This window comes from Indicator indicator, chromosome 4 (genome assembly GCF_027791375.1).
Source record: "Indicator indicator isolate 239-I01 chromosome 4, UM_Iind_1.1, whole genome shotgun sequence".
Classification (NCBI taxonomy): domain Eukaryota; kingdom Metazoa; phylum Chordata; class Aves; order Piciformes; family Indicatoridae; genus Indicator; species Indicator indicator.
In genome coordinates, this window is record NC_072013.1 from 19,018,587 (window position 1) to 19,038,837 (window position 20,251).

Consider the following 20,251-nt stretch of genomic DNA (forward strand, 5'->3'; position numbering starts at 1 on the left):
ACTACAGCCGCGCGGCGGTATCGAAAGATGAATAACAGAGATAAGCAACCACCATTTTGGACGAGGCTATCCAGGCCACAAAAAAGGACACGTCCGAGCCAAGATGGCCACCAGCCAACCCGACGCGCCCTGGTTCGGCTCGGATGCAGATGGGCGCGCACCGGAAGTGGTTCTCCTGATGCCGGAAGTACCGCTGTTCGGGAGCGGTGGCCGGGTTCCGATGGAGACGGGCCGGCAGCGGCGCGGGGGGCCAGCAGGCCCTTCCGTCTCCCAGCGCGGCGGCGCGGGCTGAGGGGAGCGGGCCGCCTGCCGCCGCCCTCCCGCTCCCTTCTTCTCCGCTGGAAGAAGGTAAGGAACTGCCGGTGTCGGCGAAGGAGCCGTTGCTGCGGAGTGCTTCTCGGCCGGAGTGCAGGTCCGGCTCTCGCGGAGGCGCTGAGCGCTGCGGCCGTCACCAGTGTCCGGTTTGAGCGGCCTGTTGCGGGAGGAGAGCTCCGGAGCGCCCGCAGAGTTGGGGTGAACGATTCTCTTAATCATCGCGGAACGGCGATGTAAAAATCGTGCGCTGAATCGGAAAATGAGCGAGAAAACTCTTGAGCGTTATCTCTGCCGCTTTCTCTGTAACCTAAAGCCAAGCCACTTCTCCTGTCTAATGCTGCCTAGCAAAGACAGAAACAAATAATTAATGTTTATTTTCTTAAATGTACTGCAGTTTTGATAGTATTTGTGTTTTCAATATATGCATTACTTTTGAGATTATTTTTCTGAAGGCAGCTACTTGTTAGCCATCTCCAAGGTTCCTAACTACTGGAAAAAATGGACAGTGACTTAGCTATTGGGTAATCAGACTCTGAAATCTAAATTTTTTATCTAGTGGATTAATAGCTGCTTACTTTTTCAGTTGTCCTACACAAGTATAGCTATGTATTAAAAGGTAACGTACAGGTAAGTTAGTAGAAGGATGACCTAAACAACAAGTAGCTGGAGTGGCATTCTTAGGTGTTTACTGACACTGTATGTTTGATTCTATTAGAATACATAAATGCAGTACTGACTTCTCCAGGGTTACCCTGATCAGATTCCATCAGGTTTGGGTTGAGAATATATTTTAGGTATGGAAAACTAAGAAGTCTTTAAAAATTGCTAACCTGATAGATAAGTCTAGTCTCAGGAGGGGGATTTGGAAAGGTGTAGTGATTTATTTATTTTTAATCAATTAAGGTGAACTCTTCCATGTTTATATTAATTATAATTCTGTATGTATAGGTCTTTTTAAATATGCTTTTCTGCCTAGTGTGTTTAAAGCTTGGTAATGTTTTTTTAATACAGTACTAAACAAATGGATATTACCCTCTTTATGAAAAAACTTAGGAAAGGTAAAACTCCCAACAGTTTGCAAAACAAAACCAAACCAACGAACCAAACAAAATAACAACAGAAAACAGCCAACCGAAAAAAGACCATTGTTAGGATAACAATCTGTAGTGAAGTGGTGATTTACCCGGCCCACCGGCTGGTTGAGGGAAGGTGGTGTTGACTTCTTGGTATGAAGTACTTGGTACTTAAGCTCGAATGTTCAACTGCTTTGAAGAATGTTTCGGGTCATGTGGCCATCTGGAGAGCTTAAAGCAGCTAAAGCCTAGTCCAGGAGGGTGCTTCAGTCATTTGTGTTTCTTTGGAAAAGTGTCAGTTGACTGATGTCTGGTTCTTTTTGCCCTGACTAGGTTACTGGCACAGATATTCAGCTCCTTTCCTCCTGAAGGCATACTGTAACAATTCACATAGGTAGAGTGGGAATACAGTTAGGCGCAAGTAACATACTTGTAACATCTTTGTGTGTGTCATTACCTTTAGTGTGTATCTTCTTGTGTTAAAATTGAAAACATCCTTTTATATGGTCCCTAGATGGGCACTCAACTAGAGCTTAATAAAAACGCATGTTGCTGCACTGCAAAGAAACAGTGATGCTCCTTTTGCTGGCTGGCTGGCAGTGTGTTTGTCTTGCCACCCTTAAAGAACTCGACAAACTTCCACCACTTATAGAATGTCTTATATTCCTGCTTTGAAGCTAGAGACACTGCGATTAATGACTTCCATGTTGTTCACTCAGTACTTGACGTTAGCTTGGGGTAACTTGATTGCTAGCGGGCCCTGAACTTGCCAGAGCTGTCAACAGAGCCTTGTATGTAATTTCTGTTAGCCTATTGCTGGCATAGTAGTGTCATTTTTCTCTGATGTAGAGAGGACTCAGATCTTCAGAAATGGGTATGTGTGCTGGTTTTACCCATGCGTAATGAAAAGTTACATGATGAAAATGAAGCTTCATCTGTGTCCCCTCTTTCTCCAAGCTGTACTTAGGGTATATGTTGCCTTTTTGTTCCAGGTGCAGAGCATGGAGAATGATGAACTTCCGCCAGAGGATGGGATGGATCGGTGTGGGGTTGTACTTGTTAGCAAGTGCTGCAGCTTTTTATTATGTCTTTGAAATCAATGAAACTTACAACAAACTAGCACTGGAGCACATTCAGCAACACCCCAAGGAGCCACAAGAAGGAACCACATGGACTCACTCGTTAAAAGTACGACTGCTATCCTTGCCTTTTTGGCTGTGGACTATAATATTTTTAATACCATATTTACAAATGTTCTTGTTCCTCTATTCCTGTACAAGAGCTGACCCCAAAACTGTCGGATATTGCATCATTCCTATCTGCTTGGCTGTTATTTGCAATCGTCATCAGACATTTGTGAAGGCCTCTAATCAGATCAGTAGATTACAACTGATTGACACTTAGCTCAATTTCTAGTTTCTGTAGCTGCTGGGAAGCAATTGCATATGGCTGATCTAATCACAAGACTGAAGTTCTGAGTAAAGGCTGAAAAGAGCCTTTTCTATCAAACTGTTAAGCAATGAAGAAAGCTACTGTTTTCTATTTACAGAAAAAAAAAAAGAAAAAAATGAACTACAGAAGTTTTTAAATATTGGTCTATCAGAATGGCCAGAGTGGTTGAGCCCTATGTGACACTTGATGGAAGTACTCCTCGTTTTGCCTTAATGATGCAAAATCGCAACACTCCATCTCAAATGCCCTGTGGGGGAATAAGTTTCTGGTCCATGACTTTACCCCTCTGTGCAAAAAAGTGATTTCCTATGTTTTCCCTTGAAGTAAAATCAATGAAAAGATATTTCTTTTGTGGTAAATGTAAAAGGAAAAAAAATCAGAACGTGATTATAAAAGCTGCACTTAACGTAATTCTTTGCCTATTTTTTTTTACAGTAATTAATGTCCTACATCAGTGCTGGGTTTTAATGAATTTTTAAAAAATAAGTTTAGATATAAACACAGGAAGCAAAAATAAACCTTGTGTGAACCTTTAAGGGAAAAAGGTACCTTTTTTTTCCTCTGGTAGCATACTATTTTTCAATAACCACAACAGTACCACGTCGTAGTAGGCAGTGAGGAGTGGCATAGGCCTGGAGGCTGGTGCTTTAAACTCTTTCTATGACAGCAAAAGCAGCTTATGCTGGCATTGGCCTATAGTTTGCACAAGACTTCATTTGTGTTTCCTTCTCATTTCTGTGGAAATATCATTTGATAAGAATACAAGTGATTGGAATTTGCTGCCAGTTTAGTTTCACCCTGGACATGGTGCAAAACCATGTTCTGGGAGCACTGATGTATTACGAAAATCTTTTAATGTGGAGAAGTTAACTGGTATTAGGTTGGGGGGATACTACAAAGAGGTTGCAAGATGGACAACCATATTTCTTTCAGAAATTTTAAAAGTAAGATACTTTCTTTTCATTCTTGCAGTGAATGCAAATCTTTTCAGTCATACTGAAATTCCACTGAGATATTTTTTTTTTACCGTAGTTTCAGCCTCTATTTTTCAGTGCTATTTTGGAATAACATTTATTTCTAAAGACTGTGTATTTTGAATAATATCAAATCTGTTCTCCATATCCTTTTTTTGTTTCCTCTTATAACTGTATTTTTTGATTCAGCTGTGATGGAAGTAACCTTCCAGATGTGAAAACTGCACAAGACACTCTTCAAAAGCAGTAGGCCCAAAACAATTGTGAACTAAACTCCTTGATTATATTTTCAATTTTGTGGTTGTCGGTACCTAATCATCACAAATGCTGATCTATTTCTGACTACTTTAAGGGAATCCTGGAGAATATCAACTTTCTCTTGCTATGGAAAGAGAATGCTGTTTTCAGTGTTGTGCTTAAACAGAACAGTTATACCACCTTAAGCTTTGTTTGCATTTGGAGATACTTTGAGACACTGGTTTCAAATGCCAGCATTGGTGCTAGGACCTGAAAACAATGTAGCCTTTTCAAAAAGGTTTTAAGTTGGAAGTGCAATACGGGAAGGAAGAATCTACCATCATAATATGCTGGAATAAAAATAAACTCTGACTTGTATTATTTTGAGGAGTCAGAGCTTTTAAGTTGTCTTGTTTCCTAACTTTAAAAATCACCATCCTATTTATCTATAAAATAAAAACTTTTCAATGTTTATAAACAAAAGTCTGTTAATGCAGATACATATCAGTGGTGCCTTCCCCCCCATCTGTTTGTTGCTAGACGGCAGTGCTGTCAGTCAGTTGCTGTAGCTCCTGTTCTTCCCTCAGTGTGTATGCTTCGTTGATGTTTTGTGTTGTCCTTTTATGTTCTGTGTCCTAATTACTCATCTGTAGCCTGAAGTTTTGGGGCTGGCTGAAACTGAATGCCTTTGTCATTTCTCTACCTTTGTGCAATAGGAAGGTACCTTTGGCTGGACAGTTTTTAACTTGATACTGTTGATTTTTAAACCGAGCAGCTGCATTGTGTCTAGAAGGAATTATTTACAGAAGAACAACATAAGAGGAAGCATCAAAAATAGAAAATGATAGGGAGAACTGCTGAGGTTTCTGTTGTACAAATGTGGTTAGCATATTTGTCATCGTGCCTGATGTGATGAGCCAGGCAGGCTGGACGTGGAGCACATGCTGGGTGCAGCAGTGACTTACAGAACAGAGGTTTGTGTTCATAGACTTTTCCATCAGAAGTCTGGGTTTGGATTAAAGCCATCAGCAAGCATGGGCTTCACAACTAACTACAGAGAGACACACTCTCTAATTCATGTAAATGCAGTATCGGTAGGGATTTGACCTTGAAATGGAGAGAACTAGTATAAATTAACATAGTGCAAAGGAATACTAGACAATAGAAGAGGAAAGCTAGTTCTGCTGGCACTTCCAGCATTTCTGGTACCAGTGAAACATCAACAGGTGAAGTCTTATTCAGAGTAAGTAAAGGAAAGACTATAAAGATTAATTATTAAATTGTTTTTACTATGGGCTTTTAAAAGAAGTATTGATATAACTTTGAGCTTGATGAGATTTGTAGGTAGTGTCAAAACTAATTCTCAGTCACAGAAGGTAACAATTGGACATAATCTATGAGCTTTTGGGATAATCAAGCTCAAGTGAGTTTCACAACCTCTTTAAAGACTACAGTACGTCTCAATTAGTGATTGTAAATGACAGATAATAGCATAAATCTGTGTCTACGGCAATGGCATTAATAACAGATGTGAGACTAGCTTATACTAGAACTTGCTCATACAAATCTAGTTCTTTTCATGGAGTGGGTGGAAAAGATTAATTGCCAGAAGTTCCGCTTAGGGGTGGAAAAGCTATTTTTATTCATACTGTTTTAACTTAAAATGAGTTGGCTCAGACCAGATCTTGAAGAGCTTCCTGAAGCAGAAGCTGTAATAATATTGGCAGCAATGAAGTCCTCAGAAGATTGCTAACCTCTACCAGCTTGGCAATCATTCAGAGTTTTAATTTTCTGCTAAGAAAGTGAGTAGCTGTAATACAAGGTTGACTGATTAATACTAATCTGTGTGCCACCTACTCTGGTTTTCTATTTGTATCACAAAGCTTTGTCAGTTTTGCCTGAGCATCACTCTTCGATGGTCTGTTAGTTTCATTAGCTGCTTCACCTGACAGTCCCTTCCTTGCAGGAAAGGGTCTTTAAGTGCCTCTGAGTCTGTTCTTCACTTCCTCCCATGGGAGAGCAGGTCCAATCAAGAGCATACCTTCAAGCTGCAGCCCTTCAAACTTGGACAGAACTAAGCTGCAATAAAATGTGTTCTTTATGACATGTTTCTTCCAGCAGTAAAGTGCAGGCTTAATTTCTTTTTTTAACTGAAAATATGACAATTGACTTATCCTTGGAACAAAACTTCCCAGTTTGTGCAGGACTTTGGTTAACTTCCCTATCCTGGTTTCCTCTGTGCTACTGAGGGAAGGCGGGGACCCAAGTCCCCCCATCCCTCATCCCTTCTAGTGGGGTCAGTCAGCTTAAACCAATACACTCCCTTTATTTTCTCTTGCCTGGTCCATTGTTCTCTTAAAATGAATTTATTACCTAGTACTTTCTAAAAAATGCTGCTTTTCACGTGCCAGTCTTGGATGGGAAACTTTTCTGCATGAAAGCAGTTTTATAGCTTTATCACATGGTTAACTTATAAGAAGTGACTCAGTTCTCCTTAAAGCAAGCCCTATGGTACAGTTTTCTTCTGGAAAGAGAGAACATGCTAAACCACCAGAAGGTACTTCTGATCAAAGCTCATGACTAGCCCAGTAAGTTTTGGCTAGCTAATGGGCCCCAAACCACTGCTCAGTTGTTTACACTGCTAAGTGTTAACCAAGTTATTAAGCACCAAGATACAGTGGACCGTTTACACAAAGTTTATACACAAAGGTCCCATATTCATGCTTATAGTTAAATGTTGCATTTTAGCCGTCCCACAGTTCACCCTGTTGGAGTGTCTACGATGACAGTCCGGGGGGAGGGGGAGAAGCAGACATAGCTCTACAAGCTTCCAAAACCACAGAACAGAGCTCAAAGGTGTCATCACTTCAGCACAGGTCACATGAAGGAGCCTTCAGATATGTTTATCACGGTAGGTTTTTTTTGTATTAAGTGTTGCCTTAATCATTTTGATAAGTCACTTCCTTCCATGCCACTTCCTTCAATAATTATCTACCCTAAAACACTTTTAAGCATTTTATCACTTTACGATTTTGCAGCCTGACAAGAGATGACAACTCTTCAGAGTTGTTCTTTTCTCCTTAGTTATGCCTCTGTCACATCTACTAACAGAATAATGTGTGTGAACATCTTAGAATATGAGTACATATAAGACACTGAAAATATGTTTACTGGACCTCTTTTCCAATTTGCCCCTCCCTCTATTTCAAATGAATGCAGACAATTTTGTGCTCATTAAAAAATCCATCATTTATTACAATACTTTGTCCTCTACACGTCTCAAGATCTGCTGTTTCCAAAATACATCAAACTATGCCAGCCAAATACATGAAAATGTGAAAAAATAAATGCTTTTTACACTATTAAATCAGCCACTCTCCTGCTAAAAGACTCTTGGGCTCATAGTATGCACAAGCTGTCAGGGTGTTTTGGGGGAATTAAGGTAGCATATAGGAAGCACTGTCAACTTTTTCCCCTGCAAGAAGCAGGTTACTTTAATGATACTCCACATGCTGAATTATCATGAAAAGAAAGAACATTTCTTTATCAGAGGGATTGAGTTGTGATGATTTATACAGTACATCATGTAGTCATAAATGTTACTTGAATATTTATGCATTCTCCCCCATCTAAATTAAACTACAGCAAGCAGTGTAGAACACTGCTACACTTCTATTAGGTTATGCCCCAAGTTTTATTTTCAGATGACATCTCAAAAAAAAAAAAAAAACAACACTCTGCTCTTTTTTTCTTATGTGATGAGTTCTGGATAGACAGAATATTAAATTGTGATGTGCACTTCATTCGGCATAGCTACCAAATGAGCCTAAAAATCAACCTGGATAAAATTCAGTGATGGAAGAACATGTATCAAGATTGACTGCTGCATGAAAAAAAGAGAGGGGAAAAGCCCCACAGGCTTAGGACAGATAGCAGTGGAATTGTGGAATATTAAAGAAAGATAACGATCAAAGTCACACTGACTTGTTACTCTCCTGTTACAAAACCAGGCATTTTTGAAACCAAGATTCCCAGCTCTTTCCATCTGTTTTGTCTCTGACCCTTCCCAGGAAAATACTTGATCGATGGGTGACTAAAATCTTATATTGTTTTCTCTCAATAAAAATAGAAGCTGTACTACTTTAAGATCATATCTGACAAAGCAATCCATATTTTATTATTTTAGAAGTCTGGTTTAAGTCACAGAAAGAAATACTACGACTTGGGTAATCATATAAAAGGAAGTGGTCAGAAGACTTGTGAGAACAATTTTGTATTTGCCGACTACTTTACTAGAAATTCTTCTCAGTATAACATAGGTACCCTGTAAGCAACACGCTGATAATGCCAACGTGCACCCTTCGTTAAGGCTTCCATATGAAAGGAGCGTCGGGATCGACTTTTCACTTCCGAAGCACGAGCTAGAGACGCAGACGCGTGACTGGGCAGAGCGGCCTACTCCCGCCCAGGGCCCCGCGCCCGGGGGACACTTACAGCCGGTACATCTGGAACGTCTCTTTCTAGGCACAAACTCCATCGCTCACGCCACCGTCAGGGCTGCTGAACTTTAGTCCTCTTTGGAGGAGGGCCATCTGCGCTCGCATTCGTGTCGATATTGTTTTCGTCTTCGCTTTCATCCTCCTCCTCGTCATCGTCGTCATCCTCGACATTACCTGCCAGGGTTCAAAGCGGGGTACAGATGAGCGGTTCGTGGTGCAGGCGCCACCCCGAGGCCGGCAGAACCTCCCTCGCCGCACTCCTGCCCGGCTCGATGCCAGTCGCCCCTTCCGCCACTCACCGCGTTTCCCGCCTCCGGCCGCCGTCTCTCTCTCTTCCTGCACCAGGGGCGCCAGCAGCTCCACCACTCGCTGCTGCAGCTCGGCCAGGCCCTGCCGTACACCGCGCAGCTGGCCGCCCTCACCCTCCACTGCCGGGCACGGTACCCGCACCGATCGTGTTTGCCCATCACGGCCCCTTAGCTCCGCCACCAGCTCCATCGCGCCGCTGCAGCCCCACCGCCTGCCCGACTCCGGCCCCGCCCCCGTTGCGTGCCCACCGCCAGCCTGCTGCGCGGGCTCCCTCTGTGACGCACGGCCCCGGTCACGTGAGAGGCGCAGTTCCGCTTCCGCCGTGGCGCCCTCTGGCGCCTTGGCCGTGTTTCCCGCCTCGACTCGCCCACGGTCTCGCGTTCCAGCGATGGAGGCGGCGGCGGAGGGTGCCGAGCCGGGGAGCGGCTGCGGAGGCGGCGCGGAGGAGCCAGTGGTTTCCTTGGCGGAGGTGCTGGCGGAGAACGAGGAGCTCGAGAAGGAGGCGCGAGCTGTACTGGGGGGCAGCGACCACGAGCGCTGCAGCTACTCGCAGGTGGGGGCGGGGCCAGGCGCCGCGGGGGGCGGGGCGGGGCGCGGGGCCAGGAGCCTCCAGGGGGGCTGGAGGCGGAGCCGAGGGCCTTGGGGCGGGGCCGCCACGGGCGGGACCCCTCCCCTGGTGGCCCACCTATAACCGGCGCTGGTGTCGCCCCGCAGGGTGCCGTGAAGAGGCAGGCGCTGTACGCCTGCAGCACCTGCACGCCGCCCGGTGAGGAGCCGGCGGGGATCTGCCTCGCCTGTAGCTATGAGTGCCACGGTACCCACCGCCTCTTCGAACTCTACACCAAGAGGTGCGGGGCGGCGCGGGTGGGCGGAGCGCGCGGGGTGCAGAGCGCGCAGGGGGCGGGCGGGGGCGGCTTGAGCATCCCGCGCCTGCGGGGCAGCGGCCTCGAGGCTTCACCGTGGCAGCGCCCGGCCCCTTGCGGGGCCCTGGCCGTCGCGGGGCCAAAGGCGGATCTCGTTAGCGGGCTGGGAATGCCAGCCAGCACCGCTTGCGTTCCCCTCCGGGACGCGGGTGCTATTCCCTGCGGGAGGGCTCATTGTGTGGTGAGCTGGCTGGGGGTGTAGTGCATTTGAGTGAGGTGGGACGGCGTCCTGGTGTGTGAATCATAGAAATTGCACCGCTCCCAGCAGAGCTGCGCAGCCAGCTGAGGTCAGGTCACAGAGGTGCCCATGTGTCCCCATTTACATGGCACACCAGCCATGACTGACAGCTTTATGTGTCTGAGTAGGAAGCACACGGACATAATCGCTTTTGCAGATCCAGCCTTCAAAACCAAACCACACCACATTTTTGCTTGCGTTTTTGAGTGCGGTAGTTGCAATGCCCAGAGTTGGCTAGCATTGCAGCCTCCCAGTGAAGCGCTGTTGCGAATGATGGTGTTAGCTGAGACCTGCCAGGAACAATGTGAGAGGGTAAGGCTGCAATGGCCTTTGGCCAGTTCTGACAGCTGCTATTGTTTAAATAGCAGAAAAAATATTTTTATGGCTCCTAACAAGCTGCTGAGAAGTACTATTGAACAGAAAATCTGATGTGTTTTCAGTTAATAAAACCTGTGAAATGCTGTGTTTTTCTTTCCAGGAACTTCCGCTGTGACTGTGGAAATAGCAAGTTCAAAAATCTGCAGTGCAAGTTACTCCCAGTAAGTTCAGACATGGGTTTCATATGTACAGAATCAAAACAACAGTACTGGGAGGTTGGTGTCTTGCCTCGACCAATATTGACTCATGCAATGCTTCTGCTTTTTGAGAAAGTTAAACAAGATGGGAGTATTAAAACAGGAGGTAGAACTGTTGAGGGACCAAAGGGAATGAATGTTTGATCCTTGGTAGGCATGAATGCATCAGTCCTGCATTCAGAGTCAGTATAATGCCAGAAGCGTGTTTGCGGTGCCTGCACTAATACATCTCATTAGTTTTAAGCTGGCTTCAGGAGAAGTGTTTGGGGTGCAGGTTTGCAGTTGTATTAAAGAAATTTAACCTTGTGCTGCTGTCAAAGAGACAGTTGCCTGCCCTTCCTCCCTTTGGAGTTAGTGCCTTTAATAAACGTTCACCAGAGCCTACTGATGGGATAGTTTTTTACGATATTAAGCCTCCTGTGCTTTCATACTCCTGGGTGTTTTGGACTCATAATCTTCTGGGAAGGAGCAACAGGGATCTGTTTGACTTGACTGCAGTGCTGCTCCCAGGGTAATAACACTCCAAGTGCAGAATGTGCCCATTGTGTTGTGGCATAATTGGGCCAGATCCAGAGCTAGCCTGGATCAGCCTAAGGCTGCTGAGCAGTGATCCTTACAGAGACACCTGTGACACTTTAAGAGATGTTACTCTTTCCCATTTGAGTCAATGAAGTGGATCACGTGATTGTTTATTCTTCAGCATCAATAAAATCGGTGGCACAGGTTAAGTGACACTGAACATCTCTCTGTTAACCTGGCTGACTTCACTGATACAGGGTGCTCATGTCATCTGTTCTTCCTTTGTCAGGACAGTGGTGGAAAGCGTTTTGTAGCATCATAAATGGTCACAGCTGTTTCTGCAGGGGCCTCTGGTGGCCTTAGCCTATGACTATGTGCAGTGCTGAAGCCCTCTGCTTGCAGCTGTAGTAGCTGCCTTTTTTGTTTGTTTGTTATAAAGCAATTACCTGTAATTGAATTTCATTCAGCATGTCTTGTAATTTAGATAATCTCCTGTGGACTGAGGCTTATCTTATATGACATGAATTTAGTGGAAGCTCAGTGATAAGATTAAATAAAGTTGGGTTGGAATCACAGTATGGATGTTTGAAAACAGATGGAGGGGCAGGTGCATAGTCAGTCTACAGATGTTGCTGTAGTGGCAGCAGACAGGTGTGCTTGGTGATCAAAACTCTGATGCTGTTTTAGGTTAGCAGTAGCTTGACAAACACCACAGTTACCATTTGTTACAAAGGTAAAAAGACTGTTTTTCCTCTTTCCTTTTGAATTTCAGTATTCCTCACATGCCCTATCTCCTGCTCACTGTATAGCATAGGTGCCTGGATAATATCTTTCTTTTGGATCTTCTAGCTGTTGTTCAGTCTAGAGAAGAAGAGGCAGAAGGGAGACTTTATCACTCTACAACTACTTGAAGGGAGGTTGGAGCCAGGAGGGGCAAGCCTCTTCTCCTCAATGACAAGTGACAGGACTAGAGGAAATGGTTAAAAGCTGCTCCAGGGGAGGTTTAGGCTGGATATTAGGAAATATTTCTTCACAGAGAGGGTTATCAAACATTGGAATGGTCTGCCCAGAACAGTGGTGGAGTCACCATACCTGGAGGTATTTAAGCAGCGTGTGGACCTGGTGCTTAGGGACATGGTTTAGTGTTGACCTTTCAGTGCTGGATTGAGGGTTGGACTGGATGATCTTTGAGGTCTCTTCTAAACAGATGTTCTCTGATACTGTGAATTAAAGTGGAACAGGAATGGAATTTTTCTAGATTATATGTCATGTCTTTTGTTTTTCATTGCATTGTCTCTTGAGACATCTTCTGTGTGATTTTCCTTTCCTTCTAGGAAAAGGGCAAAGTGAATTCAGGAAATAAGTATAATGACAATTTCTATGGATTATACTGTACTTGTAAAAGACCTTATCCTGATCCTGAAGATGAGGTAAGAAATACAAAAAACAGTAGTAACCATATACATGGTATTTATGAAAAAACACTGTGCAAAGAGTGGTTGTGGTCACTGAGCTACTCTGCAGGGAAGATCCCACTTTAAGAGATGTCATGTTCCAGTATCGCTTTTGGTTGTTGTGTGCTGTGTAAAGTATTTTCCAGTTTTTATTAAATAGTAGAATATCTTTATGCCTGAAAGACAGGCAAGACAAAACACTGCACTCTTGACTTCTTTTCTGTCTCTAAAGTTACAGAGTTCCCTTAGGGGGTGGCTTTTCGTTATTGTCAGAAATGTGGCAAGTACAGAATAAACACATTACATGTGTTAGGAGAGACGAGAACCTGCTTCTTTGTGCCTGCAACACAAGTGCTTTGACAAGGCTTGTAGGATGGGTAGAGTTTGTCTTGTGGCACTGGCTTTACTTTTCCTCTACAGTAATTCAAACACTTTCTCTGTCTGAAGTATTAAAGTATTTCACTGGGCTTGCATAGGCACACTTTTGTTTGTAGTCATAGAAGTTAGGGTATTTGAAAGAATAAGGAAGGCACAAGTCTTTCAAATACAGAAAAAGCATTTTATAAACTCGCCTCTGAAGTTCAGAAATAACTAAACATGTCTAAAGTAATCATTAATAACTGTTTCATGACAAAGCAGTTTGCACTGCGCTGCATTGTGGGCAGTTCAGGTGGGATTCTGGCATTCTAATCCAAGCCTGATGATGTCGTGAATATCAACATCTCTCTTCTGTGAATATCAACATCTCTAAGCTTCCTGTCTGTGCATTTCTGTTTATGTGAAGAAATATAGGAAGAATGTATTAACTTATAACATTAACTTCTCTTTTGTGTGAGAATGTCTTGCTCTACTGGGAAAACTAGATCAATGGGAATTTCTGCACTCTTGATAATATGACAAATTACACGTGCTGTTGAACTTCAGGGAAGCAAACTGACTAATGAAGCAGAAACTGCTTATTAATGGCAGCTCCCTGTGGGTGAGTGAAGGAGGGAAATGCAATTCACTTGAGCAGGCTTTGCATAATACTGCAGTTTGAGGCTTGTGAAAGGTTGTCTGGAGGTTGCTGTAATGCTAATAATATGACTGTTCATCTAGATTCCAGATGAGATGATCCAGTGCATAGTTTGTGAAGACTGGTTCCATGGAAGGGTAAGGAAACATAAGTAGCAGGATTACCATTTGCATAGAAATAAGTTAGTGCCAGTTAAATTTGTCTGGTTATTCTTACTTGGGAAGATTGGCTCCAGTTCCCAAAAGATTACTGTGTGAGTTCTAAGGTATTTCTTTTCATCCTGTGCGAAAGAATATTGAAAGTTTAGTCTTGTTCTGCTGTCCACTTCAGTCTAAAAATCCTAGGAAGAGTTCTACTTTTTGGAAGGTTAACACTACAGAATAAAATATTAACTTTATAATTCTAATCAGGAAAATTCTAATCAGTAGAATCAATGAGAAGAAGTTCTCATTAACTACCTTTAGTTCGTTAGTGAGCTTTTTAAATTGTAATTCCTTTAAATGGCAAGGAACAAATCCTGCAGTTGGTTCCTAATTGGAACTTTGGGGAAATATTTTAAAAGCAGCTCAGCACTTCAGTGAGTGCCCTACTTAATGTGTAAGTGTTAAGGATGTAGCCTCTTGTGCCTTGAGGGCACAAGTGATATTCTGTGTTTGAAGCTGCAGGATCAGACAATTAAAAAAAAAAAAAAAAGATGATTGGCTTCAATTAGAGGTTTTGTAGATGAACTATAGGATTCTTTTGTATAAATATATGCATGAAGACTGTTACAGTGCCTATTGTGAGCTTCGCAAGCCTGCTTTTCTAAAGAAAGCTGCCAAGTGCTTTTAATTGCTTAAATATTTCTCACCAGTTTATGGAGAGCTTTGGGACCTAATTCTTCTTGAGTTCAGTATGAAATCTTACAGTCTCTCAGATGTAAGGAGGTAATCTTAAGTTATTTAAGTGTTTAAACATGCAGTGTGCAATAGGTATATTGACCTGTCCTATGTTTAGGACAGTTTAGAAGAATAACGTTTAGAAATGAGATAAAGACAGGACTGAGATTTCTGGGTATGTAGGAGGCATAAAAGGCTGTCACAAAGAAGACTGTTTCAGTTTTTCCCTGGAATTTGTATCAGCTTTTTCCAGTCCTTAAGTTATTCTGATAATCATTGTAGAAAGTTAGCAGGAGTGTGTGCTTGTGCTGAAAGTAGGATGGCATTCGATGTTTTATTTTCTCTAAAGCTAGAGTTTAGTCTGTTGATCTGCAGTGAATGCTTCATTTCTGTGTGCTTGTTTCTCCTTGATAGCATCTTGGCACAGTTCCCCCTGAAAGTGGAGACTTCCATGAGATGGTGTGCCAAGCCTGCATGAAACACTGCCATTTCCTGTGGGCCTATGCAGCGCAGATAGCAGGTAATGAAAACCAAGGTAGCTGAGGCAATGTTTCGTTAGTGTGTTTCTCACAGCTGGTTATTGATGACACAATTCTGTTTGAGTGGTTGGGGAAGTGATATTCACTATACTGGACATTTGCCTCCAGCAGTGGAATGCGTGGGGCTGCAGTAACTACTCTGTAAAAACGAAATGCAGTTTTTGTTCCTAAATCCTATTTCCATGGTGCTCACTGTTTCATGTATCAAAGATGTGCTAGTGTACAGATGGATGAATTTCATACTTGTCTTAACTTAATTTCTGAACTGGACCAAAGAACTGAAGAGCCATCCAAGGAAACCAGTGTGGCAGAGAGCTGAGTGAGTAGCAAAGAGTGAAAAGCAGACTGATCTGAAATGAATGTGTAAAACCTTTTTCTGAGTACAGCGGGGGCTGTGTTCAGGACAAGGGTTTTCTGCGGTCACACCAGGACTCTGCTGTGTGGTCTCTGTGGTATCAGAAAGGTAGATGACTTGATTTCAGTGGAAAGAGCTCGTTTCATGTAGTCTCCTAAATGTTGCTTATATCAGCTGCAGACTGATCTGTTATGGACCAGAAATTTCAATGGATTCCAAGCTGGTTTACCTGAAGTTCTCTTCCAATATAAATATAGTACAGAATGGGGGTTTATGTTTGTTTTTTTGTTTTCCTCCTCCTAAGTAGCTTTGTCATACCGTATGCATTTGAACTGACAGCGAAAGAAAACCTTGTTTTAAATAAGGAACTGGTTAGTGAAGTTAACCTGTCCTAAGTGTATGTGGAGAAAATGAGGGACTGACACAATCAGCAAAATAGTATGCAACAGCTACTGACTCTGTGATATAGCTACTGAGGGGAGTCAAGGACAAGCATTTTGGTACAGAGCTGTCTTAAGCTGTGGCAATGTATTTCCTCTCAGATTTTGGGAAGCAGAGTATTTTAGAACAGGAATATGAGAGGTGAAGACAACTATGGTGAAAGATGGAGGAGTTTCTTCCTATACTTAGGTCACTGTGTCTTTGGACAGCAGTAGAGTATATCCAGACCTTGCAGTGTATGGAGGTGGTCCAGGTGCTCTTTGATGCTGCACTGTAAAGCAGGGGGAATGTCTGTGGTAGCTTGTGTGTTGTCAGGCACTGTATTTTCACTTGTCTGGGTATGTATCTTCCAGTTCCTGCTTTGACCAAAGTGAACTCCCTTGAAGACGAAGGAATTGTCCTGAAGGTTGAGGAAAGTGAAGAGCAGAAAAAAGAAATAAAAAAAGAAAGTGGAGTGGAACACCAGGAAACGAAGGAGGAAAACCAAATCGAACAGTTTAATGAACCCTCCACTAGCTCTGGGGCTGCCTGTCCAGAGGTAAAACAGACCTTCTCTCCTGCCCTGTACATTTTCATACTGATGATATGTGAAGTGAAGCCCACCTCTTTATGTATAGGTTCAGCGAAGACATAAACACTTTCAGTTTGTTTCCATGTTCTTCATTCAGTGACTCTTCAAATGTGTGGTCTCTGTGGAGCACAGCATAGGCTGTGGAACGTGGTTGTAGAAATGGGTGATAAGGGTGTAATGTCTGTGTGCAGACTGGTTAGATCCATCCCTTCTTGTCAGTCACCCTGTGGTAACTTCCATGTTTGTTCTAGCAGAGGGGTATTATGCATTGCAGCTGCATTTGCATGATAGTCTATCTCCCATTTTTTTAAAAACAGTTACAGCCATTGCAGCGGCAGTAGAGGTTTGTTTATAAAAGTAAGTGTATCTGAGATAAAGATCTTGCAGAATGAAAATGATGTGCTGGAGAGAACACAGTGTGTTGGAAGTGAGTACTGAACACTCTTTTTAATTCAGGTAGTTGCTAAGAATGAGGTGCCAGTCTGCAAGCTGAAAGAACTCCAAAGCAAGCCATTTGTCAAAAAAGATGCTGCCACCTTTTGGCCATCAAACTGGAGAAGCAAGTTATGCACCTGTGAAGACTGTTTGGTATGTATTCTGTGGTCATTACTATCATTGACATGGGGGAGGCAGGGAGCATCTCCTAGAGAATCTTTTAAGGGAAGCTTGTAAATAAAATCTGTTGTAAATGTTCTTACTCTGCATATCAACACCTAAAAAACCCCTCTGCTCCACATAGAGAAACACACTGAATCCACACTGAATCAATACAGCACGAAGGAGCTTCTAAATGTTTGTTTTCTTTGCTGCTTAAATCCAGTATTGCTTTGTTGTCGTGGGGAGGTGTCTGAAATGCTGGATAAAATATTTACATTACTACTTTTATTGTTTGTGATACTGAACACAGAAAGAACTGGGCAAGAGCATCTTCATCTGAGAAGTTTAGAATGAAATCTTACTTTGTCCCCTAGAAAATGTATTCAGAGCTTGAGGTCCAGTTCCTGACAGATGAATGTGACACTGTCTTGGCTTATGAAAACAAAGGTACCAGTGACCAAGAAACAGAGAGGAGAGATCCTTTAATGGACACCCTTAACAGCATGAACAGAGTCCAGCAAGTAGAACTCATCTGTGGTAAATACAGCTTCTTCTCTATGGTCTGGCTTAGCACTTCAAGTGAACAGTTTCCCATAAGGGATGAGAATCCTATCTTGCAGTGAAGTACCAAATTGTTCTTGAAGTGACATGTAGAAGACTGTATGACAGATTGCACACCACAACTAGTTTCTCTGGAGAAGCTTGTCCTCTCTGGCCCAGTTTTGCATCTTCAGCTTACATTTAGGAACTTTTACCCTATTTAACTTAGATATTGTATTGATAATTTCTTGTAACATGAATAGATAAACATTAATTTACATTTCTGCTGTTGGCTTATTTATTTTACCTTGTTCTTTTGTTTGGGCAATCTGCTGTTGTCTGGGCAAGTGCCAGCCAACGTGAAACTGGGGTGCAAGGTGCTCCCTGGTAGCATTATTGTTATTATTTATTATTACTTAGAATCATGTTCAAAGCTAGATGTGCCTTAGGAAAGAGGAAGTAAAACAAGTTGTCTTCTTGAGGCAGTGTTAAACTAATACTGTTTTGTTTATTTTTTTTTCTTTCCCTTGCCTTCACTTCTCCATCCAGAATACAATGATTTAAAGACAGAACTGACTGACTATCTCAGGAGATTTGCAGATGAGGGAACGGTAAGGCTCAACTCAACTTGCAGGATCTGTTGCTAGAAAACGTGTTTTAAAATACCATTGAGGGGTGGGTGTTTAATACTATGATACGTTAAAGTTTTTTGGTTTTTTTTCCTGTCTCTTGGAGCTGCTGGTGCTGCAATTAGAAATTCGTGATTGACTGGAATTTAAAAGTTGCATTTCCTTAATGACGTTAAGAGGTGGGAGAGAGCTTCAGATCTGTCTGTAAAGTACTGAGAGCAGCTCTTTAAGTGAAACTACTTTTCTTCCAGGAACAGTATTTGGGGAAAGAAGCTCTTTATGTATTTTCTTAGAGTTAATCTAAACCCTTAGAAAAACGAGAACTGACTAAATATTGCCAGTCTTGTCAGTGGTTTTCTTGGAGGAATTGCTTGTTACTATTAATCAGCACACACATTTTGTTGGCTTATTTGTGAAATTGCCATTCTTAGTTGAGCTAGTGAATATCTTGCTTTATGTTAATTTTTCTGATGATAGAAGCACGTGGCCAAACTCATTAAAAACGCCACCAGGACCTTTGCTTCATGTGCTTGTTTTGCCTTTGGACAGTTCATCTATCTGTATTCTTTGATTACAGAATTTGGTATTAATCATCTCCTTTGGGTACAACAGGGAAGCTGTTTCGGCAGCTGTAGCGAAGAGGTTTCGGGATACTTGCTTTTCTGTGCTTTGTGTTGTATGTGGGAAGCATACAAGAAAACAAAAGGATTGTTTAATTGAATTCTTGTACCACAACTTGGGTTTTGTATTGCTTTCCCAGGTGGTTAAAAGAGAAGACATTCAGCACTTCTTTGAAGAATTTCAGTCACGGAAAAGACAACGGACTAACAGGATGCAGTACTACTGTAGTTAGACTGAAAAGGTTTGGGTCTGAAAATGCAATGGGGAAGACGATATTCATTGGCAAACAGAAGAGGCATCTTCAGTATTTGGCTTCTCATCAAAATACAACTGTCCAAGAAATGTCTTACTTTTGTCTCATACTTCCTTCCTTTGTAGTGACTGTGTTCTTAACAGGTACATTGCGTTTTGGGATTTCAGTGCTGACAGACTTGGCCTTGCTGTGAAAGCTGGCCTTCTCTTAAGGGGTAGAATAGCTCATTGCAAGGACAGGGTGCCACTCTGTGCCCTCCAGCCTGTCACCTGTTTGACTGTGCAGCTGGAACTGTCACTGTACTGAAACCTGGTGGGGGTGCTGCCCACCTTCTGGGCAGCACAGGCAGTGCACACTGAGCATGCTTTACAAACGTACTTTACATAACCCTGTGTCATCTCCTGGGGGTGTAGTGTGAGAGCCCCCAACACAATGTGAGTGTCTGTTCATGGCTGTGAGGCAGGCACAGCTCCTGAAGGGGTAAAGCAGATGTGCATTGGGGCCAGGGCTGTTGGATGAAATTGCATTCTAACATTTGGGTCACCTCAGGTGAACTCATCGGCACTGTACTTCCCCATGCTCACTCTTTACCTGCCCAGGGAGCACTTCCAGAGTGGAAAAATGAGAAATCAGAGGTTAGGCTTGACACAAGAGAATGTTCTACCTGTTTTTTATAAATTCAAAAACTTTGTTTCTAATAATGCATAGTGATGTTTTACATGCAAATAATTGTCACATGAACTTTATCCACTCACTAGAATATAAACAGTTTCTAGGAGGAGATACTAAACTGCAACTTAAGCAGCAGAGGGAGGGGCAGGGTGGTTTTGGGAATTAAATGCGCTTTGGTTTTGAAAACTAGTCTATCACAAATTATTCTATTTCATAAATGTCCCTGAAAATACTGCAGGATCCTGGTATTTTGCAACAGTCTAAAACAAACATCTTTTTATAATCACTGTGATAATCATGGAACAGGACATGTTTTGCTGACTTCTACAAAGCTACACTTAGCTACAATTAAGTACTGACTTTTTGGAGTTTGGAGCCTAATGTAGTTTTTAGTTTTCTTTACCCTCAAATCCCAGAATGTACTTAAAGGAAGTTCTAATTTTTAAACTCCTGCGTTATCTACTTGGAGGATTTCTTTGCCATGGAGTACTCTTCTGCTTTTATGTTACTAACTTTTGAGAGGAAAAGCAGACCTCTCTCGATCCTGATCTCTATTAATTGTTCCTGACTAC

At 42.7% G+C, this 20,251-nt stretch overlaps 3 protein-coding genes across 3 annotated transcripts; 2 read left to right on the top strand and 1 right to left on the bottom strand.

The window, feature by feature from the left end:
• The first annotated feature begins 316 nt into the window (after positions 1–316).
• On the top strand, positions 317–3,305 carry LYSET (lysosomal enzyme trafficking factor). Its single transcript, XM_054400553.1, has 2 exons — positions 317–348; positions 2,381–3,305. Exon 2 carries the CDS (start codon positions 2,397–2,399, stop codon positions 2,790–2,792), a length of 396 nt encoding a protein of 131 aa, XP_054256528.1. The 5' UTR covers positions 317–348; positions 2,381–2,396; the 3' UTR covers positions 2,793–3,305.
• Positions 3,306–7,286: 3,981 nt separating this feature from the next.
• GON7 (GON7 subunit of KEOPS complex) lies at positions 7,287–9,048 on the bottom strand. Its single transcript, XM_054400086.1, has 2 exons — positions 8,850–9,048; positions 7,287–8,724 (listed from the first exon to the last, which is right to left on the bottom strand). Exons 1-2 carry the CDS (start codon positions 9,046–9,048, stop codon positions 8,603–8,605), a joined length of 321 nt encoding a protein of 106 aa, XP_054256061.1. The 3' UTR covers positions 7,287–8,602.
• Positions 9,049–9,247: 199 nt separating this feature from the next.
• Positions 9,248–19,197, top strand: UBR7 (ubiquitin protein ligase E3 component n-recognin 7). The gene is made up of 11 exons (XM_054400085.1): positions 9,248–9,412; positions 9,574–9,707; positions 10,499–10,559; positions 12,449–12,544; positions 13,667–13,720; positions 14,876–14,981; positions 16,150–16,334; positions 16,824–16,955; positions 17,339–17,501; positions 18,054–18,115; positions 18,894–19,197. The coding sequence occupies exons 1-11, from the start codon at positions 9,248–9,250 to the stop codon at positions 18,984–18,986; spliced, it is 1,251 nt and encodes a 416-aa protein (XP_054256060.1). The 3' UTR covers positions 18,987–19,197.
• The last annotated feature ends 1,054 nt before the right edge of the window (positions 19,198–20,251 follow it).